Source organism: Adiantum capillus-veneris, chromosome 12, assembly GCF_014529385.1.
Source record: "Adiantum capillus-veneris isolate H3 chromosome 12, ASM1452938v2, whole genome shotgun sequence".
NCBI lineage: Eukaryota > Viridiplantae > Streptophyta > Polypodiopsida > Polypodiales > Pteridaceae > Adiantum > Adiantum capillus-veneris.
In genome coordinates, this window is record NC_140942.1 from 102,378,151 (window position 1) to 102,402,517 (window position 24,367).

A 24,367-nucleotide genomic window follows, 5' to 3' on the forward strand; every position below is an offset into this window, starting at 1 on the left:
CACTATCACACCACATGCATTGGTCCTAGCCTTTGCGTGAAGGCTGCTGTGTAGGCTCAAAAGTAGACCCCTTTGTAGCTAGCCCTTCAAATTTTACAGCTTTAAAATTCAAATTTAATTCTTGAATACCTTTTACCAATTCGTCAAGAACTGGCTCCTCCACTCTGGGTATGGCTGAGGTTGTTTTCTCCTTAGGTTCCTCTTCCACAACATCCATGATGTCGGCCACGATCAGCTTATCAACTCTCATCTGTCGTTTCACGATTATGTTTACTGCTTCAGTGACTATCTTCCTATCGGATGTTAAGCCCAATTCTCCTGTTGAATCCTCCAACATCAACTGCACTAGACTCTTCTGAATTCATGGATCAGTAGCCTGAATAAATAGTTCAACCTTCTGATCCTTCATTGAACGTCGTTCTGTCGAGGAAGTTTGCTCGAATTTCTTTTCAAATTCTTGTAATAATTCTCGTGCAGATAGATTTTTGTTTTTCTTATGCACCCACTTCATAAAGCTTTGTCTGGTTACTCTCTGTGAATCCTCAAGAAAGTATTCCTCCTGGAGCGCCTTCTTGAAGTCCTGCCAATTCGGGCCTTGAACCGCCTGAATCTCTTTTATTCGACTCCTAAATCCAGCACCGCAATTAAATGGAATCCTTCCACTGCATTCTAATCATCGATTCCATTATCTTCCATTGCTTGCTCGTAGATGTTTGCAAACTTGCTAATATCCCAGCCTTCAAATCGTTGTAATTTCTCGGTAACTATGTGCCAAGATTTACGAATCCTCTCTTGCAAATTATACTGTTGTTGGGTAGCCTGTTGTTGTTGCATGTAAGCAACAAACTACTGCATCATTTGTTGCATGGCTGCCTCTTGCTGTGTCGACATCTTTCTCCACAAACATTACTCACCCCGGCTTGCTTCGCGTCGGGTTCACCAAGAATGTCGGGGGATTCGTATTTGAAAGGTGATTCGCGAAGGCATAGGGCCTCTGGCTGTGAAAGGTGCGAGGAAAAGAGTTGCAGCAGACACAATTAATGGGAACAGAGCTATAAACAAATAGTTTAACATAAACCAAATAATCAACAGTATCCATGATTAATCAATCGTTAATGGAGGCGTTTATGCTCCTTACAAGGTTGAAACTGTCTTAATCCAAGTGCTAATCGAGACAATCATTACTGATCTGATTTGTTCCCTCCTGCTGCTTCAAGATTGAAAGAGAATCGATTTACCTTCCACTATGGCTATGGGAGCTTCGGTTTTGAACGGCCTTAGGAATTTCGATTTGCCTTACGATTGTGGCTCAGGTTTATGGCTTAAGGTTATGGTGGCTAATGATTAGGGAAGTTTGGTTTTGAGAGCTTAGCTTTGAGAGCTTTAGGTTTGGCTTAAGGAGATCAAGGTTTAAGCTTGGCTATTGAGAGCGAGGTTAGGTTTGGCTTAAGAAATTGAGCTTAATAAGATCAAGAGCTTTGCTTGGCTTGGCTTAAGCGGGCTTATGATAATCCGACTTAGGCTTGGGTAATGAGATTAGAGCTTAGGAAAGCTTGGTTTTAGAAAGCTTAATGAAATCAAGCTTAGGCTTGGCTCATGAGCTTAAGATTACGCTTAAGGATTAGAGAGCTTAGGAATATGGCTTAAGCGAGATTAAGAAAACGAGAGCTTTGCTTGCTCCTTGAGAGAGAGCTCCAAGAAAGGGGAGAGAATTCCAAACACACGAGAGAGACTAAGAGAGCCGTCTCTTTCTCTTATATAGATTGCATGGCTTTTTTTTCCCTTGCTAAAAAGGGCCTACCCATTAGCGACGTCACTAATGGGTACCCACTCAATGACGTGGCAGGCTGGATTTCGACTTGCACGAAATCCTGCGGAAACTATGCCGAAAAGGGGTGCACCATCCTGCTCTTCGCTTTCCTTCTCTACGACAACCTCAGCCGATGCTTGAGCTGGCCAGCACAAGCTCTACCTCCCTCCTCACTGCCTGCGGCCCTCTGTTGCCCACCATGCCCTTCTTTTTTCTCCTTATTTACACACTAAAAAAATCCCTTAAGTTATTTGGGCAGCCAATTTTATTTTTAATGAGGGCGGCTGGCCTTTGTTATCTTGCTTTGGGAGGCTTTTGATTGGCATCACATTTGGCATGCATAGCAGCTCAAAGCATTGCCAAACAAAGAAATCCCAAGCTAAACAATTAGGCGTCCATGGCCATTGGGTGGCCATAAGTGGTGAATGGCCTTAGCTTGCTCAAGGGCACCACATTTGGTATACATATCGACCACCCCACTGCATTAAGCCTGTATACTGGCCATCAGTTGCCACAAATTTAACTCTGACGGCTCCATTTTCTAGAATCTATCTAATGCTCAAAAATGACTGATCAAGGCGACCAACGCGGTTCGGAACCGGCCCTCGGTGATACTTAAACTAGCCATATCTTGCCAACCAAAACCCTGATTGACAAACTGGAAAGACCGACATGCTCCTGGAAGTGAGCACTTTGGACCCATGCATTCCTATCATCTTTGACCTTTTATCAGTAGGTGCTCAATCCGGTACGGATCTGCTATACTGACTCAACTTAAGACTATCATAACTTCTTACCTGTAGCTCCGATTGACGAGCCGTAAAGACAGGCATGTAGATCCCTTCAAGTACTTGATCTTTAATCAATAAAATCTCAGCTATGACCACTTCAAGCATACTCACTGTTTAGCATTACCAAGACATCTTTTGGCCCTTAGAGCCCCATCTGGCACACTTTTAGCTTAGAAATTGGCTTGCTAGCAAGCCCTTAAAACCGTTGAATAATCATGCAGGATTCAAATACACCTGATTGGCATTCCTTTGCTCATTTTCTTGTCATGGGAGCGGAGCGGCACGACATCGATGGGCGCATGTCCTTCTTCCTCAGGGTTTTGTATAGAGTAACCTTCCATCACATCTGAGTCAGAGGTAGAGTCACTAGCTGCTAGGTGGGGGTCTTGGGTAGTACTACCTTATATCTCTGTTGAGGGCCTAGAGCCTAATGTGGAGGGATAATGGATGTCTGTGTAAACAGAGGCACTCTCTATATGCTTGTGCTCTAGCACACGACCAGAGTGTAGGCGCATGTGACCTTGACACCCTAGAAGTGTTGGTGAGTACCCATGAAGGCCATATAGAGATAAATAAGGAGAGATAAAGAAAGAATTTTCTTATTAAATTTTAGTTGATGGAAATCTAGTTGTCCACGGATGATGAGCTAGTTGTCTAAGTAGACACCAACCTAGTGACCATATATACGACAATAAAGATGATGATATAGAAAATAATCTAAAAGAACATATATATAGAATTCTAGTTAACCATACAAAAAACCGTTTAAAAGGGCTTGGAGCAATCGTATAAGCAACCATATAGATGACCATATAGAGGATCATACCATCAACCACATAGATGACCATATGTATGCCTATGTAGAAGATCGTAGAACTGACCATATATACTAGCATAGAACTTACCATATAGAATACCATATACATGTGGTCTATGGAAAAGGATAGCACTATATTTAGATGACCATATGGATGCCAATGTAGAGGACTATATGAATTCCCATGTAGATAGTCATAGAGACAACCATATTATAGGCAATCATATGCTAATCCATATAGATGACAATATAGACGACCATATAGAGGCCAATATAGATTTCCATAGAGCCACTATAAAGACGATCATATCATAATCCATCATAGAAAGATAGCAATGAAGATGACCCTATTGATGACATTAGCCGATCATATTGATGATCCACGTAGACAAACAATCTTTACAAAGTTAATGTATATATCCATGCAGGCAATTGTATAGATTACCATAAAGACAACATTGTAGATGCACTTGTAGAGGATCATATAAACACCCATATAGAAACTATATAGACAAGCATGTTCTAATCCATTATAAAAGAATACCAATGTAGATGACTGTATAAAGGTCTACATATATGGCCATAAAGCTAAAGGTCCACATATATAAAGGATACCAATGTCGATGACCATATGAAGGTCCACATATATGGCCATAAATGTAATCATTTAAATGAAAATATAGAAAACCATATAAAGACCCATGTACATGACCAAAGAGCCAACAATACCAGATGATCACATCATAATCCATGATAGAACAACTAAAATGGATTGTATGAGCAATATGTCCATTTTAGCACAACTTATGGCTTTTGACCACCCAAATGGTGCTCACACCCACTTGTGCAAAGTCTCAAGGCCATCCATATGGTTTGGGCAGTCCCGACCCATACTATGCGCTAAAATGGGTTATATGAGCCATATGTCCCATGTCATCGCATAGTATGGACCTTGATTACCCATACTTGTGCACTTTTACCGCATGTGTCGGAGGTTGGGAACTTGCAGAACACTATGTGCGAGCCTTGAAAGGCTGCAGGCACACAAGTAGACTATTCTAGTAAGCTCAAAGGGGCAATGGTGTGTCCCCGATGTGTCACTCACTGCTCAATGCTTTCCATCGTGAAGGATCCTGTGCCGCAAAGAAGAAGGAGTCGTCACTGTCGTGCTCAACTGCCTCGTCGTAGCCTCGTCGTAGCCACAATGCTTGATCACACACACTTTCTCTCTCTCTCTCTCTCTCTCTCTCTCTCTCTCTCTCTCTCTCTCTCTCTCTCTCTCTCTCTCTCTCTCTCTCTCTCTCTCTCTCTCTCTCTCTCTCTCTATGAGCACACGATGGAGAAGAAGGTAGAGGTAGAGCAAGAGTACTTCTTTAGCATGCACCTCAAAGAATGAGGATTTTAGGTCAAAATGGATCTTTTATATGAATTTGACTCATTCACACATGGGTGCCCACAGTGACAGTTATAGCAAAAATCATGTAAAAATGGGATAAGTGGTGCGCCTCTCATCGGCCATCATCTACGCACCTATAGGACTAACAAGCCTGATCCATGACTCAAATAAGTGATAAGGCATCCGTCAAAGGTGATAGGGTGTCCGTAAGTGATTAACATGTCCCCCTTCCCGATGTAAATTTCTTCCTCGAAAGCTAGTGAAGTGAAGCCTGTTCATCAAGGTGGAAGAGCATCTAAGGTTGTAGTTTTTAGCTTTCTTCAATGTGTGCTTTGCCGCACGTGTCAGAGGTTGGGAACTTGCCTATGTGTGCGAGCCTCAAAAGACTGCAAGCACACGACTAGATAGTCCTAGAAAGCTCAAAGAAACAATTGTATGTCACTCACCACTCAATGCTTCTGTCTCATGAAGGATCTTGTGCTGCGAAGAAGAATGAGCCACCGTTGATGTTGCGCTCTACCACCTTGCCGCAGCCGATGCTGCCACAATGCTCGATCACACACATTCTCTCTCTCTCTCTCTCTCTCTCTCTCTCTCTCTCTCTCTCTCTCTCTCTCTCTCTCTCAAGCATACACACACACACGCACACACATAGACACGTGAGCACACAAAGGAGAAGGAGACAGACATGGAGCAAGAGCACTTGTTAGCTTACACCTCCAAGAATGAGTATTTTTAGGTCAAATGGACCTTTTATAAGAGTTTGGCCCATTTACACATGGGCGCCCATAGTTGTTGGTCGTTACAAAACTACTATAAAAATAAGATGAGTGGTGTACCTCTCATTGATGATCACCTACACACCTGTTGGATTGACAAGCCTAATCCACGACTCAATCAAATAAATAATATGCCTCGATCGAAGGTGATAGGGTGTCCGTGAGGGTTAACATGCCCCCCTTCCCGAAGTAGATTCGGTCCTCGGAAGCTATTGTTATGAACCCCATTCGTCGATGTGGAAGAGCATCCGAGATTGAATGTCCTTAGCATTCTTCAATCACTGCAAAATCAACCAAAATTGGCACTAGAATTGCATTCTCATATACAATTAAAAAGCATATGCAGTTGTAGGCACACAAATTGATTGGATATAGACTATCAAACAATTTGTCAGCAAACTGTAATATAATCAAACACATAAGCACTTGTAAAGGTCAAAAATTAAACAAGTATGGGGTCGCTAATTTAACAGTCGAAAGGCAATTGTAAAGGTAAAAAATTAAACAAGTATGGGGTCGCTAATTTAACAGTCGAAAGGCACTAGAGGTCAACTATTAATATCATGGGCAAGCTTCTCAATTTTCTCTGGTCAATTAAGCTATTTAATCGCGAGAGCCAAATATTTCATGTACGAAGGCTGACTAGAGGCTATGCCTAGAAGACCTTGTAGTTAAGCTACAATAAAAGAAATTGCTCATGAAATCATCACCTGACTTATTCTGTTTGCTTTGACCCCCCAAAGTCTTTTCACATTGATTCAATTTTGATGTGTCTTCTTATTTTGTATGCCTTGGATTTTTTTCTTTTCACGAAAAAGCACCCACACTAGGAACCTCTAGGGCTCTAGTACCATAGGCGATACATGTGAGTGAAATACCAAATCAAGCTGGGATAAAATTTTACATTGTGGTACTTTTGATTTTTTTGTTTGTTCATTTTCAGCATTTTAATTTTGTAACTTCGGGGGGTCATATAACAATGTTACCCTCCCCAAGCTCATCACACTAGTAAACTCCCTTTATAATACTTAAGCTAAAAGGTCAATAGGGACTAAGCCCACTAGAAAGCCCTAGTACATTGCACACAATGCTGCCTTAACTTTCGGATTAAGAGCCTAAAGTAACCATTGATTATTGGGAAGGCATTCCCCATGGTATTAAGAGAAGATCTCTATTGCCTAAGTTGGTCAAACTAGCTTAGTGAGACTGCTTGATTCTTTGACCTAGACAAGGGATTATGACAGAAAATTATCTAGGATCTAATGTTTAATCTAAGCAAATATGTTGAATATTGTGCTATCAATCACATTTTAAGCAGAAAAACATGGATGCAAAAACAAAGACAAGGGGCAATGCTAATGAACAAGAAACACATGTCGTGTTGATGATCACGCTCGATTCGAAGAGTGAATGAGAGAAAGATTCCATGAAGTCCAAAATCCTAACAACGGAAACACGTTCCTGTACAGACTAGAAAACACAAGGAATACCTCTAGGAGGCACATCAGTGGGAAGAGGCACCAACCTTTATTAAACACAATCAAACAACATAAGAAACCCTAACCTGATTATTTGCCCCCCCCCCCCTAGAGAGTCAAGGGAACAAGATATTCTAGAGATGGGGAGGTAACCCTAAGGCTAAACCCCTATCCTCGTCACCGTCAAGAAAAACAAAGTCATCATCCATGAGACCATACGTGCCATCTGTGTAATCATGTAACTCTTCCTCATCATTAGAGGCACAAATGTTCACTAAGAACGTCACTAGGCGTCTATAGTCATCTTGGTCAAGAGGGTAAGCTTATGCAATCAGAGAGATGTCCTCTACTAAGTATGGATCAGTCGTGGTCAAGAGATGTATCAACGATTCTACCTCCTCAACATTTCTCTCACACGCAAGCATATCTACCAAATCCCATTCACATGCAAGCATCGAGTAGACTATGTGAAACACTTGTGAAAAGTAAAGAGGGTATCTCTCACCCAAGGTAGGAGTGGATGACTCTAGTATACTAGCCATATCTATACACACAGATAGATGATGGTTAGAGTGCAAATATTATAAGGGTCATGTCAAAAGGTCATTTCCTTGTGCATAATGTGTTTTTATGATCTTGTGTCGTATCTGGAGCTTGTAGGTTTGCAGATTTTTGTTTGGTGGATCTTGCTCTTTTACTTTTTTATTTTTATTTTTATGAGTATAAGGCTTTATATATACATTCCCTAAGATTGGGAGATTGAGAGGTCAGGGAGGAAGGTTAAGAAGGGAGCAAGTGAATGATGGATGTCAGCAAACACTCCCCCCTTCCTTGGGTAGATCATGCCTTTTGGAATGATGTCATCACCTTCTGAAACCAATTGTTCCAAGTTTTTATGGGTGAAGACTTTGACCAATAGTTTTTGACCACCCTAGGCATTTCATCTAGATGCAAGGGTGGTAAGGTACTCTCCCATGATTTTATTTGCAACGTTGTTGTAGGTGGTCAACTTACAACGGGAGGTTCAAACTCTTTCTTGTTTGTATGGATATATACAATGGTAGGTGAAAAATTATGTCGAAGCTTCTATTTCCATATATGAACTAATGAAGAGAAAGAAGCTTCATTTGTTTTTTCTATGGTTGAGCTGAGCGAAACAAGCCATTCTCGCTTGGGTACCCTAACTAGCTCCAGATCAGGTGTATAGTGTTAAGTGATCTTTCCTTTTCCATAATCTTCATAGTAGCCTTGGGCTTCCAATAGTTGTTCAGATAGAGATGGCTTTCTTAACTGACACCACATCCCATATGACACCATATTATATTTAGCACCCATGTCCAATAAGGCGTTATATATCACTTTCTCATAGGCGCTACTTAGCTCAATAGGGTATCGTAGAGGTGTGTCAAAGTCCAACCAATCATCCTTTGTTTCAACTTAAAATTATGTGTAACTCCAAGGTTGGCCTCTCGTTTGGCGTCCTATGCGTTGTTGTCTCTCCTTAGCCTCAGCTTGAGCTTGTATCTTCTTTAATTCTGCTTGTGCCTTGGCTGCCTTTTTTTGATGGATGGCACGTAGCTCCTCTTAGCTTAAAGGATCATAATATCTTTTAAATTTACTTCCATTGAGGAATCCAATGATTTCATCTCCATCAAGAGTTTCCACACGCATGGTACCTTGTGGGGTGACTTCACATACTCTAATGGTCCTTTTCCGGTATATTTGAACTTTTTCTTCTCTTTAAGCACTCCATATATAAGGACTTTATCACCAACATTGATATCTTTGTTCTTTAGATGACGGTCAACCATTTCTTCCTCCTATCTTTCTCCACAAGTGCATTTTTCACAGCCAACTACCTTTCTTCGTCTAACCTCTCAAGGATATATAAACGCTCAACTAAAGGCTTACCGTCCCAACCTTCTTGTGAGACTACATGCAGACAAGGAATTACAAACTCCCATGGCATAATTGCTTCTTGGCCATATATCATTTTGCATGGTGTACAATTAATAACCACTTTGTAAGAAGTACGATAAGCCCATAGAGCTAATGTTAGCTTCAAATCATCAATCACAGATCTCTCTCTCTCTTAAAAACCATCTACAAGCTGAGACCTGGGAAACTCACTTACATCAAGTGATCAATTTGAGGATTGGGACCAGCAAGGCAAGGCTTGCTACTCCTAAAGCAGAATTTATTGATTTTTTCTTGATTGAAATTTGTTTGATTATTATGACGGCAAGGCAAGTCAACATGAGTACTTCATGAGGTACACATTTTATTTTTACTTTTTTTGATAATATACTCGATAGCTATGTCATGCAACAGACATGTGTGATGCCATGTAAGTTTTTCCATAATTGTGCAACTGAAGTATTGAAGGCACAAGTAAGGTTTGTGGCAATTACCATAAGCACCAAATTTTTTTCAAATACATTGCTAGCAAAGACCAAAGACTGGTTTGAAGACAACAGGTTGAGTATGATCATCAGGTTTGAGATTTCCTATTTTCATGAGTTTTTTAGCTTTATGTATGATTTCATGTTGTAGGAGGTTTTCATAAGATTAACCGTTGATGCAAAAGCAAGGCCAATTGGCAACATCTCAAGGAGATAGCTCTTCATCTAGGGAGGTCATAGATACTTGGCAGTTATTAGTATGTGGAGGCCTATTAATAGACTTTTTGATGGATACAATTATGTTTGGCATGGCTGGCCTTTTGCAGTTTAAGAAGTCGGCAGACGTCTCTCTTTCTCCATCTCAGAGTTTGGGGTTTGAATTTTTGCTCTAGGGCATGGCTCCTATCTTGATGAGCAAAGGTTGCTTCAGTCAAGCATAGTTTGGTAGTTAGATACAATTGGATAGCTAAGCTTCCTATAATATCTCTCTTAATATTGAGGAATCCAAGGATTCTCAATAAAATGCACGATTTGACAAGGCTAGTTCTTTATGAAATCTCTACACGGTCAATTTTCTTTTACCTTCACATTTGTGTGTCAACAAGATCCATGGTTAGCTAAGAGCACTCATGCTCCATTCTCTCTCATCTTTTCGATGAACTTATGAAAAGCAAGGCTTCACTTTCGGGCATCTTGCATAGCAGTTTCCACATTTTAATAATCTAATATGCTATAGCACATGACTCCTTGGGGAACCTTGGCAACATGTCTACTTGATTTTTAGTTGGAGGTCTATATGAACCAAGCCACAAGGGCATGCAGGGTACATCCATTGATAGCTCTAAATTTCTTATTATACATGGATACATCTAAATTCAAGCAAAAGAAACTGCTCTCAAAGGGGCGACAAGATTAGACAATTTCAAGTTCTGCTTGTTTTTTTGTATTCATCTCTTCATTTGAAAAAGATTTCTCAATTGTGCAAAGCAAAGTGATTTGATAGACTTAGCAAAAATCAAGGCTTCTATTTCATGCCAAAGTACTATCAATTGACTTAGAAATAAAGCTAATGGCACATGGTTTGACAAAAAGCAGATATAAGCTCATAGTTTATGTATGGAAACAATGACGAGCTGTGATGTATCCATGCTAGTGCAAGGCACATATGACATGTGCTCAATCTATCGAGACCTTCATTGAAGCTAAGGGCTTATCACAATCAAGGGTTTACCACACTATTTTTTTGATATTCATGCATGACATGCCGCTATAGTGGGCTCTTTCCACTAAATTGTTGTTTATACTTTTGCTATAACATCAGCTATTGTGTTCAAGAAGAATTGAGGCTAGTAAATTGGCTTGTGATCGTTGTATGTCTACAATGACGAGCACTTTACATCATTGGCTCTATGCAAAGGTGCATCCAATATAGATCATGCTTTTTGTGTTGGCAAGTAGGCATGGCCTAGTTATCAAGCAACTAACTCATGAGACAACATGAATAACTTAAGATGGCCTCAAAGTAGAGATCTCTTATTTGAACACCCAAGAAACTTCACTATGACTACCTTCTTTGAGGTGTAGACATCTTTCTCTTTTGTTCTTGGAGATATAAGATTCTTTTATGATCCAATTGTGAATAAGCTTCCAACTTGAGAAGGTTTGTTGCTTAGTCATAGCATTGATTATGTCTCTAGGAGTGGTATTTTCAGGGGTTTGACCTAGTTAATACAAAATCACTCATAGGTATTGAGGGTCATAGTTTGATCTCATCACAGTTGTACTTTCAAAGAAAGAAGTATGCAATCTACCAAGGGGTAGTGAACAAGTTCAACTTCCCAAGTTGATTCCAATCACTATTATACATGGTAGACCTTGGGGGGTTCACTATATGTAAAACTACCATATCACGTGCGTTCAAAACATGTTTATAAAACCTCTTATCTGTGAATTTTGTTAAGAATATAATGTACCCTTTTCTTTTAAAATTTGTAAGTTTTTTTAAAATTTGAAAAAATAATTCCCTTCTGTATATATATTTCTGTAAGTTTCAAGAACTTTAAATACCTTTCTATTGAATTCACGTGATAGGTTACATTTTTATCAAGTGACCTCCCCGGGTGGTAGACTATGTTGGTCATTGTTGATTGCTAGTTTGAGAAGTTTCCATGCATAGTCTAAACAAGGGGTTTGAAATTATAGAGCCTAGCCAAGGGCTTTGGACTGCCAAGCAACACCCATGGTTACCAGTTCATACTACTTGATTTTCACCTAATCTTTTATTTGGTGTTCCAGAGTTTCACCAGGCACCAAGAAAACTTTATCAAGCGAACACAAAAACCAAGCAAGATTCAAGTGGATTGAAAAAAAAATTTAAAAATAATAATAATAATTAAAAATATATATATATATATATATATATACATATATTTGAAGAGAGAGAGAGAGAGAGAGGGGAGAGGGGAGAGAGAGAGAGAGAGAGAGAGAGGAGAAATTATCTCTTACCATATCCAAGCAAATAGTAACACAAGCACACCCCGACGAGAGACATGATCTGAGAATAGGAGCGGTCCCACATCCAAACTCCAAACAAAGGCCCTTTGGCCTACGCAAAAGCTCCACAAGACTAGCAATGAAAAAAGAGCTACGCTACATGCTTCCGCACCAAGAAAGCCCAGAATCCATGATTGCATAAGCGAACTCTGGTAAGTAATGCTGCATGATGGTTTTTGTAGGAGTCATAGCACAAAAAAATGGCATGCTCTCAACAAGGTAAAGTGGAGGTGGTGCACCATGCTTATGAATGAAGAACAACATCAAACTATCACACTACAAAGAAAAACAATAAACGCTTAGAACAACATAGTTTAATCATTCTACACATAAGATACCAAATAGGGAATCAACCTCTTGATGATCTCCACCAACATCCACAAATCCGTAAGGTGAATGATGAACAACACTAACTAGACGATGAACAACCAAGTTATATGCTTTACTTATCTTCTCAATCCAATGTAGAGAATCACCTATCATTTAGAAATCAAACAATGATGAACAAAACTAAACATTGCAACAACAATTTTAATTTGCATATGATAGAAGAGCTTTAAACATGTAGTAGATCCCAAAGTAAGAAGCCATCTAGAGCTTTAAACATGTAGTAGATCCCAAAGTAAGAAGCCATCCAGAATCTTCCAAAGTACTATTTGTCAGCTCTCATGTGCTCCTCAGTGCAAGCATCCCATGGAGGCAGTGAGGGTGTAAAATGTAGGACACCTCCAAAAGGAAAACCCACAAAAACAAAATTTGCAGCCCACAGAACACGCCTACCATCCCTCCTGTTTTCAATAACATCTGTAGACTGAACTCTGACCATATGCTCATGAAGCGACATCCATATCAGTGATTGCACACTGGAACAAAACTCATGTGCAATGGTGATGTAGTCCCCTAAAAGAGCTAAACATCTATGATCTCTTGGTGCTTGCAAAATAGGCCGCTCTCTAGGAAAAACAAAGTGTATTGAATGATGCAAACTCTATGTGCTAGTAGCATCCGCCCGTTAGAAACAACAGTGAAATTAGTAAAACATAGATTCATAGTATAGTCTATGTGGTGATAGGAACAATAAGATCATTAAACCTTTTTAGGTTTAGCAAACCATATTTTTGAAGGGCACACCTATCATGCCATGCTCCTTGAATATCTCGTGTTGCTTCCCTTTATCTCGAGAGTTCTTCCAAGATGACAGCCACATAACTCATTGAGTTGCGCGGCCTACCTACATTGGCATTGCCATGTTACTCGGCAAGTTATGTGGCAATGTCGTGTGAGCATGTACGTGGAAATAACCAGTCACCTTTGTGGCATGACCACATCACTGGGCGAGCTACGTGGAGCCTCTGACCAGTAACTCGATGCGTTCTAGTAGTATGCCATGCGTCGAGACGTTCTTGCTTCGGACGCGAGGGCAACTCAACGAGTTAGCCGCATTGTGGAGGTCGCGCTTGGGTGCAGACTGCGGGAAGTGGGTACGCTCTATCTTGCATACACCCCTTGCCATGTCAAGATCTCCTTCAAACACATGGCGGTTCCTCGCATGCCATATATGCTGAAAGAAGAAGTACCTGACAATTTGAGTGCATATGAGAAGAACAAGGCTTCCCAATTTCTTGCCACCAAGGAACATATCAGTCTTGAAGAATCTAATATGCCATGTTCTTTGGACCCTCTTGCAGATTTTCCTTGCCAGGCCTCTAATTGCCTAACATTCCATGAATAGGTGAGCAAGAACATCACTAGCTATCCTGCACCCCAAGCATCGATCTGACCCAATTCCTCTCTCTTGGATATTTACGCTTGTTGGTAGAGCACCCCACATCACCTTCCATAAAAAAAACCTTCATAAATTGCGGCCACTTTGGCTTCCAAATGTTCTCCATGTCTTTCTCCCACCATTCTTTCAGCCATTGATATAGTGCTTGAGGCTTATTATACTTTCATTTATGAGATAATTTAACTCTATCACTCACAATTGTGAGTATGAAAAATAATAATAATGAAAGGCTTCAAAATGAAGGGACCTTTTGAAAAACTAAGCAAGGTGAAGGATCCCGGTGGCCTAGTAGGGAAGTGCAATGCAAAAGTAAACAAAGATTATGTTTGTAGAAGTTATTAGGCTTTTTTTTAAAACAAGTAATTTGAAAAGCTATAGAGAGGGTCTATGATACAGAGAGTAGTAGATATATGGCAAGAGGTGATTAATAGGTCAAGTTTGTTTCAGTGGTAATCGTGAAGAAGCTACTTGTTTGACCAAATTTGGCCCAACTTAATGTTGTAGTTTATTGCTTTTTCAATATAGGTTGGGATTTTAGAGTTAATATCGACATTGAAATGACTTTGAAGTATGATTGAATGCCATTGATCACAAGATTATAGAAAAACTTCTAAGGAATGATGGGCTTAAGAAATTTTGTGTGAAAATATATATTAACAACAATAAATTTCATGAAGATGGCACTAATTCAATGGCATTTTTCTTGTTGCATGTATATATGAGTTTCCCCAAAGAAGGCCTAAACCTAATCCCTAGTGATGATACATGTTGGACTAAAGTAACAAGGTGAATCTTGATCAAAACCAAAACTTGCAACTAACTTCTTGAGTTCCTTGAATAAAAGGACAATTTACAATTCAAGAAGTACATCTTTCTTTTTCCAAACTCGCAATAGTGAGTGTAAATTTATATTACAAAAAAAAAAGGTTACAATACATCTTAAACCAAAAAGGTGAAAAGAAAGTCGTTAGGTCCTTGATGAAGGAACCAACTTACAATGATGAAAAGAGCCAACCACTTACAATATAAAAACAAGGCAAAGATTTACGACGGCCTACGAGAGAGAGAGAGAGAGAGAGAGAGAGAGAGAGAGAGATACTTCGACTCCAACGAAGAGAGAGACTGCGGGGCACTCCCATATGCACACATTGAAAATCAAAAGCGTTCAAATGCCACATGGAGAACATCTAACAATTCAATTCAATGGTAAAGAAATTGCACCAAAAATCTTCGCTCTTCCTTATGCCCTTATTTATGAGTGTTATATTAATTGACCTCATGAAAACATAAAGCTTATAAAATATTAGTTAAAGTTTAGGAATTGATCTAATTCTTGTATTAATATATCAATAAATCAAATTACACAATAAAATGATGCATGCTATTAAATGAAAAAAATCCATAATATCTTTAGGATAGAAATGAATATTAAAAATGTATAAACATAATCCCTAATAATAATACATGCACTAAAGTAACAAGGTTACATTTACATATCAAAACAAAAAGTTGAAAAAAAAATCTTAGTTGTGAAAAAATTCTAAAGCTAGTCCCTAATAATAATACATGTACTGAAGTAATAAGGTGACATTTACATATCAAAACCAAAAGTTGAAAAAAAATTCTTAGTGATGATAAAATTTTTCATTTAAGGACAATTTATGATTTTTTAGTTAGAAATTGTCTATAAATAAAAAGAAAATAAAGTTGACAAGAAAGTTATTAGACCCTTAAATGAAGAGACCCATTTATAAACTAAACAGAGATTTTTTAAAAAATAGTCAAGCGAGCATTAAATAAAGGGGCCATATTATAATGATGAAAACAAACACTTACATTATAAAAAAAATATAACCTTTATAAAATTTATAAACTAAACAAAGATTTTTTTAAAAAAATCAAGTGAGCATTAAATAAAGGGACCAAATTACAATGATGGAAAGATCCATTTACATTTTTAAAAAAAACCTTTATATAATAAGGAAGTCAATTGAGCATTAAAAGAAGGGACCAAGTTACAAAAATGAAAAGACCCATATACATTATAAAACAAGCTCACTTGACATGTGTTGCCAATCCGTGATTCTTAATCAACGGTCCAAAAAGTGCACCAATTCTCCACCCACTCCCCTATGTCCTTATGAAGGCCAAAAGGATATAAGTTGTACAAAACTTTCTTTTTCAACCAAATAGGAAACGTCCACCATCGATGATTGAAACAGTGCGCCTTGGCTCCACCACCCCTCTATGGCCTTTTGCACACCAAAAATTGAATGCTTCACATGAGAAGGTAGGTCCAATCATTCTAAAACATTAAAACGAAAAGGAAGTCAAGGTATGAAAATTTGTGAAATGAAGCCATGACAAACTAAACAAGTGATAAAATCATGAGGCTTCCAATGAAAAGGGCACATCAATCTAAGAGTAGCTTTTGAGTCATATTAAGCTTTGCCAAGAGCTTCAAATCCCAATCACACATTAATTAATGAATTTTTTGTGGACAGGACCGTTGTGAGCTGCTTAATTAACGAAAAACTATTGAGATGATGTTACAGCTTTTAGAAATAAAAAAGACAGAGATGACACATGGAGGGGAGAGAGTGAAGTAGAGAAGAAGAAGAAGAAGAGAATTTTAACGTCGTAGGAAACTATCCCAAGAGACCTTACATATCTATCCGAAGAGGAGAGTTGAACTCAAGACCTGTTATTCAAGAGGGAAATGGCATAACCAATCTAACACACTTGGGTGATAGAGAGAGAGATTGACGCTGAGTGTCATGAGGAGCCCAAACACTGAGAGATTTATTTTGGTCTACATACATGCTATTGGTAGTGCGACAAAATAGGGGACGGCTACGGCTGCAGTCAACACGAGCCTACTGCATCGTGATATCTTTTTTGGTCTACAAGCTATCGAAGTGCATCAGAGTAGGCCACAAAGGAAGTCTGCGATCAACATGAGCCTCTTGCATTACAATATATATATATATATATATATATAGAGAGAGAGAGAGAGAGAGAGAGAGAGAGAGAGATATTTTCTTGCATCGAGAGGTGGGAGGTGATGGATGTAGTGAATGTATCATTGCTATGGCCCTTGGCATGCGGTCGTCTTTGCTATGTGACACCCGCAAGACATGGCCCAATTAGGTGTGAAGGGAAGGGGTGGTATGTAGGGCTACACAATGAGGGAGGCTAAGCATTGGGTGGAGGGATCAATGGTGAGGCAGACTGACTATGCAGAACGGGTGATAGTGACAACCCCATGTATTTAATCTTCTAATAAGGAGATGCTCCCATGGGCCTCAAGAGAAAAAACTTGCACATGTCACGTGGAGTTGGGAAAGATCTTTTTTGATGTGTGTAAAGTGGGGGGCAAGAGCTGATGCGCGTAGCATGTACCCCAAGTTTTTGATAAGGTTTGCCTGAGATTGCAGAGCCCAGTGACGATGGGCCTACTCCTGCCGCACTCCTACTCTTGCTATCTCTCTATGCATGCTCTCTTTCCTCTGCAGCATGCCCACAAACTAGTGATCAAGGGCTGTGCATTGGGAGGGTTGTAGCCCTTCTCGCTCTCAGTCGTGTGCAAGCCCTCACATTGTCTGCAAAGCTTGGAGGGGCTTGTTTCCTGCCTCTCTCTCTCTTGTTGTGCCTTGAGATGAGATATGGTTCCGTAGATCAAGGGTCAGACCTGCATGGTGCTACATACCAGGCACAAAGCAGACCGGACAGTAGAGGACTGTGCAAGGTCCAGGGAAATGGCAAGGGGCTTGCTAGAATGAAAGAATCCACAACCAGTTCCATGGCTGATGAAGCTCGTGCTCTGATAGTCTGTGTGTGTGTGTAAAATCGTGGGGCTAGCTAAGTTGGAGCTTGGTAGGCTGCTCCTCGAGAGCCTCTTTGCTCTTTTTGACAATTATCCTTGATTCACATTTTTTTGAATGGTATTTGGCAGTTGCATGCGGCCCAAGTGCAAGAAGAGAGAGAGAGAGAGAGAGAGAGAGAGAGAGAGAGAGAGAGAGAGAGAGAGAGAGAGAGAGAGAGAGAGAGAGAGAGAGAGATTGATCTCCTATGAGAGCGAAGTGGCAGAGAGAGAAAGGGAGATGGTCTATCTGATGAAGGTGAAGAAAGTCAAAGAGATCGTCTGTCTTGACGAGAGAGAGAGAGAGAGAGAGAGAGAGAGAGAGAGAGAGAGAGAGAGAGAGAGAGAGAGAGAGAGAGAGAGAGAGAGAGAGAGAGAGAGAGAGAGAGCCATGTGTGATGGCGAGCTTTGCACAGAGGCGATGGAGAGCTATAGGCCAAGTGGAGCTTTGACAATAGATGGAGACAACTCGTATACATTAGCATAGAAGCGAGCAATAAATCGTCATGATTCATGTAAACCATCATGATTCATAATTCAAGCTACAGCAACCTAGACAATATTTGATCCTTGCAATGAGTCTCTTTCAAGGCCTATCTCGCAACCTAGACAATATTTGATCCTTGCAATGAGTATCTTTCAAGGCCTATCTCTTTAATGAGTGTCCGCTCTTGCAACCAACCAATTATAAAATTACACATTTTTAAAAAAAGAACCTCTCCTTTTTCATTAGAAAAAAGGGAGCACATCACTATGGCCTTAGCCCTTTGGGCAGGCCAAAATCTCACGCTTCACATGAAAAAAGATAAGTCCATTCAATATAGAAAATAATAAAATGTAAAATGTATACCTAACTCTCTTGTTATGTAAGGTTTGTTTTAGAAAGCCAAAAATCTATATGTAGAAAAAAAAAACTATAAGATGAAACCATTCTATTGGCTTCCCTACTGGGTCTACACACCCATTAAACCAAATCTATCGAGATCCGGTCGACCCTCTCTCTCCTCTCTCTTCTGCTTTGCCCTCACGCGGGACGCTGTGCCCTGCCTGCGCAGCCATCGCCATAGCCTCCTTGAGCTGCACCTTCACAAATGTATACCACCGCTCAATTCACCAAGATATCTCACATATGCTACTTTTGCCAACAATGCATTGCGTGTGTGTGCAAATCACGTGTGTTTGCGTGGGCAAGGTTTGAGATAATTTTTTTGGCTTGTGGATCTATCAAATTATTGCTATGAGTCTAATCGTTCAGTGAAAGTTGAATGCTACATCTCTTGAAAACTTATGGTAGAGGGGCCAACGATGTTATCACCTCTAGCAACAAGACAAATGTATCCCACTACAAGCACAAGAAAAGTGAAATATTCTTGGAATGGTTTTTTGAAAAGCGAGATGTCGTAGTTCTTTGCTATACATAAAATAAAATTGAGTACATTTTCTTAGGCTAGACAAACCAAATGCATGCATGCCCATCACTTTTGGGGATGAGCATGCATGCATTACATACTAATATAATTATATTTTTAAAAGGAGGATTGTATGTTAGCTAGCGCTTTGTAGCCTATTGGTTTAACGCTTTTATGCGTGTGAGCTGGTTGAAGTTCAACCCCTTGCCGAAACTTGGGAAGGGGATTGTTTGTAAGATGTCAACATGAAGTAAGACAAGGGAGAATAGTTTCAAGGTCACACACTTTGTTAGGCTCTTCGATAGATCCAATTTTCTTGCTTACATCTTTGGACTACATAGGAGGCACTCTTGATATGATTCCACCCACTCTACATCACTTTGATCTCCATTTGCGGGATACAATTTTTACCCCGATTTGCTGGATTACGCAATGGATCATTTGGAAGGCTTGTTGTGCTCACATCTTGGGCTTGCAACTTTCCCCAAGATCTACCACTTTGATAGCTATTGTAAGAGTTGTTGCATACTCTTCTTAGCCAGCAAGATACATAAGTAGGCTCCTATAGGCCAATGGAGTGGCATAGATACTCTTTTCTTTGGCTATGAGCGTGGTCTTTTGTTTTTTTTAGCCTGGGTGAAGGGCACATCATATGACATTATCTATCTCAATAATGGTTTTTATTGCATTCTTCTTATACGCCATCATGATATAGCTAGCACTCATATTGCACTACTCCACTTTGTACTTACTTTGGGAGATGGACCCACTGAGTATGTATGCCAGTCTCTTGTAGACAATATATAGCTCTTTGTTCAGAACACACACACACACACACACACAAAGAAAGAGAGAGAGAGAGAGAGAGAGAGAGAGAGAGGCGTTGCCCTCTAAAAATTGAAAATCCACCTACAATTTAGTTGGGAAGGTAAGTAGTGAATAGTGCACAATTGTGTCACAATGGTGTATGATACCCAAATGACACTGGGCTAGATAAAGACATGCCAACATGGCTAATGTTTTAATGCTCTTATCTAAACTAACATAATATGGCGGAAGGGGGAGCCCTTTACACGTGTCAAAATCTGCGACATGAAAGCTAAACTCCAAAGTTGAGAGAAACCCTTGTGCACACAATAAAGAGGGAGAGAGAAAAAGAGAGCTTCGGCGGCCGGCTGAACTAATTTTATAGTTAAGGACAAGGGCGTTGCCACATGACCGCCTAAATTCCCTTTGCCATAATGTAGTGTGTTAGATGCACTCAAATAGATTTGGCTTCCAAGTTTGAAATCATGATAAGTCCTACTTTCTTTCTAGAGTCCGGGCATCAATTTTTTTTCTTTCGTTAACTATTGACTAGAGTTGGGTTGCATCCAAAGTTAGTGGAAATGATGGGGAGGAGGAGGAATCAATTGCCCTCCTAGGAGGAAAAGTACAAATTTAGTTAAAAGCCTATTGATAACGTTGTAGTGTACTCAAGAAACTAGCTTAGGTACCCCCCACATGACTCTGAGGGGGTTAATTTAATCGTACAAGTGACAATGAAGTGATTGATTTGACTTCCCCACTCTCACGCAGACATTTTGAATCTCTCGTTTTTTTTTTTTTTGGCAAGTGCAGCTCTTTGAGGTGTAGTTAGTGGCGGGCGGAGGGGGTAACTCAAAACCGTTACCCCCCTCGTGTGTGGGGGTACCCTTAACCCCGAGGTAGTAACAAAGCTGTAACATATGGGTTTTATTTTCCAAGCAGAGCTTGGAGGACCATCTGGAATTGTTCTAGCTTCTTCTCCCATTTGTCATCGAAGAGGTGCTAGAGCACCATGCGAATGGGCCCTCCCGAGGCATCAAGAGAATCTGCCAAACAGCATTGGCCATGTGGCGCTAGAGCACCATGCGAATGGCCCCCCGGAGGCATCACGAGCATGTGCCAAACAGCATTAGCCATGTGGCATCCTGTGCGACGAATCTCAGGGCGCCATCTGTTGGGCGCGTGTCAAGTTACAAAGGCGCCCCCTCTGCACAATTTCTGTGTGTCTGTGAGGGTGTGTGTGAGAGCGAACCCTAGTTTTCAAACGCAGGCGACCTCCTACCCTCCATCGCAGGCAGATTACAATGGGAGAGGCGTCCCGGGAAGAGTGCGCATTTCTTGCGAAGCTTGCAGAGCAAGCAGAACGCTATGATGAGATGGTTGAATTCATGGAAAAGCTTGCCAAGAGCGGCGCCAAGGGTGACGATCTAACTGTAGAGGAACGAAATCTCCTCTCTGTTGCCTACAAGAACGTGATCGGAGCACGCCGTGCTTCCTGGCGCATTATTTCCTCCATTGAGCAGAAAGAGGAAGGCAAAGGCAATGAAGACCATGTCTCTGCCATTAGAGACTACAGAAGCAAAGTAGAGGCCGAGCTTTCCAAGATCTGTGGCAATATTCTCTCTCTCCTGGACTCTTTCCTGATCCCAAACGCATCTTCTTCTGAGTCCAAGGTCTTCTACCTCAAAATGAAGGGTGATTACTACCGTTATCTGGCTGAGTTCAAGACGGGTGCTGAGCGCAAGGAGGCTGCAGAGAACACCATGCACGCATACGAGGCTGCCCAGGTCAGGCCTTGTTCCTTTAAGAAGTGAACTTTACCTATTGTGTGCCTGCCTGTTGAGTGTGGTTAAGCATGTATAATGTGGAGTCTGGCGGAGCAGGGTTTTTTTTTAATTTCCTGTGGATCACGGTATTCTGTGATCCCACATTTTTAGGTGAAGTTGAAGTGTCCAGATCCGGGAAGTTTCTTCTACTGTGTTAGATTGGCAATCCTCCATTAGCTCCAATTAGCCCAAATTAAAGTGAGTACAGATAGTATAAAGCATTTCTTGCGAATGTCTATGCAAATCATGGTGCCAGTGAGTTAGGATTAGGATGGCCACTCTTTTTGACATGTTTAGTTGCATGCTAAACTTATGTTTTTTAGCGAAGCTATGTTAAGTGCTTGTAAATGGACGGTTTTTTATGTGTAAGGGCTGTGTATTGGTTGCATACAATAGCACACAGCATGCGGGTCTCAATACAGCATCAGATCATTCAATTTCACATTGTTGCATGTCACCGTTAATAGTTTGAAGCTGAAGTCTGATAGGGAAGTTGACTGCTTATCAAGAAGATCTTGCAGGACATTAGTCGAGAGAGGAGATATACTGTCTCTTTTTCTACCTAGTCACACCTCACTCTTTTTTCTTTGTTGAGAGGAAACTTTCTTATTAATAACTTGCCAAGTGGCCACTATCCACTCACTCAAGAAATGAGTCCTTCTCTAGGAGATGTCCAAAAGCTGGTGTGCTTAACTAGGTGGAGTCCCCTTAACCTTGAGTAAGAAGAGCTATGAGTTAAAGATGCAGGTTCAAGAGGGAGATGCACAGTGTCCTCTTCCACCAACTTCGTTCAATCCCTTTCTACTTTCTCGAAAGGCATTTTTTTTCAAAGCACTTGCACTTACCATCAGATTTAAGTTCCTCTCTTAGACATGTTGGAACACGAGTTTGGGCGATTTGGTCTAGTCCCTTGAACCCAGAGTTTGTGTTCTACACAGCGTTTCTCATTTGTCATTGTGGCTGATGTCCTGCCTTGTTTGGTTAGTCTGAATACAAAGTTGAGGAAGCTTACATGTGTGATATAGTGGCCATGGAATCTAGTATGATAAGTAGATGCATTAACATGTGTCAAGAAGCCGACTTTTCTCTTCCATTCTCGCCATTAAAATTTTTGTAGTATGGAGATGAGGGAAGGTTACATGTGTGATATAGTGGTCATGGAATCTAGTATGAGAAGCAGATGCATAAACATGTGTCAAGAAGCCGGCTTTTCTCTTTCATGCTCGACATTAAAATTTCAACTAAAAGGTATACCTAATGGCTTAATAATATATATATATTTACCAACTATATAGTGCAAGGACATTCTAAAGAGGAGAAAACGTGAAAGGCAAAATAAGCAAAAGAAAGACACAAATGTATGAATGTGCACTTGACCATCTCTTCTTCATATGGACACAAAAAGTCTTTTGACTTTCCACTTTCATGGGTCTTTTCTTTTCCTAAACTCACCCTTCACTTATGCACTTAAGATGTTTTGAAAGGCTTTTTATTTTTTCGAGATAGGAGAGACCTGATGGTCACATGTCCTTTTAATAGTCATAGCTGACTTCTTATATTTTGATAAAGCGTCGTTACATGCTAGAGTAGGTCAAAGCTTTGGTCTTGGACAGAGATTGCACCCAACTTATTGTCATCAATTTGAGTCCTCAGCTTGAGGACGTAAAAAGTTTGATTGGGTCCTGGAGTTTTCATGATTTTTCCAGTAATTATAGTCAGATCGAAGTTTCCAGCTGGGGGAATAGGCCAAAAGCTTTTTCTGCCATTGATTTTCTGCATTCTCATGCATCATCTGGTCGAGTTCTTTGTGGTGTGACGGTCCTCTTGAAGGTTATTAACTTGTAGGTCATGTTTTTTGCATTCAGGAAATAGCGGGTGCTGATCTTGCGCCAACACATCCTATTCGGTTGGGGCTGGCTCTGAACTTCTCTGTCTTCTACTATGAGATTCTTAATTCTCCTGACCGTGCTTGTGCTCTCGCAAAGCAGGTAAATTTGAAAGCTAACTCCAGATGGTTGACGATGTTGTAGAATCAGAGACATCTTTATATTGTCAAAATGTCGGTGGCTTTAGGTTTTTGACGAGGCTATAGCAGAGCTTGACTCATTGGGTGAAGAATCTTACAAGGATAGCACGCTAATCATGCAACTTATTCGAGATAATTTAACTCTGTGGACGTCCGATATGCAGGTATGTGAATTGGGTCCCTTCTCCCTTGCCAATTTGAAGAGCTTGTACAACCCAAGGTGCTGACTTGACCTTTTCCTTTCTTTCAGGAGCATGTGGATGAACCCTAGTTCCTTTTTCAGACCCTTGAAATTGAATATTGTAATTGCTGCTGGTCAACATCCAGCTTTAGTGGCGCTTCCAAACTTGTTCTATAATGTATGTCATCATCATTGAATTTGATTCCTAAGAAAATCTGTTACTGTAGATGGTGATTACCTTGTCTCTTTGGAGGGGCTCAAATACAGGTCTTTTAGAAATTACTGCATTATCAAGATTAGAAATTACTGCATTATCAAGAACCCATAGCTATGACCTCTGCAAGCTATGAGAGAGAGATATAGTATGACACCACCCGACCGTCTTTACATATGGTTTTCTGAATGCAAGTGCTTTGTCATCGTTTGCTCTAGTCTTCATATCTA

General features: G+C 40.3%; 1 protein-coding gene across 1 annotated transcript; it reads left to right on the top strand.

Annotated features, from left to right (window-relative positions):
• The first annotated feature begins 21,091 nt into the window (after positions 1-21,091).
• Positions 21,092-24,149, top strand: LOC147446238 (14-3-3 protein 4-like). The gene is made up of 4 exons (XM_086525503.1): positions 21,092-21,677; positions 23,582-23,704; positions 23,790-23,906; positions 23,993-24,149. The coding sequence occupies exons 1-4, from the start codon at positions 21,195-21,197 to the stop codon at positions 24,011-24,013; spliced, it is 744 nt and encodes a 247-aa protein (XP_086381629.1). The 5' UTR covers positions 21,092-21,194; the 3' UTR covers positions 24,014-24,149.
• The last annotated feature ends 218 nt before the right edge of the window (positions 24,150-24,367 follow it).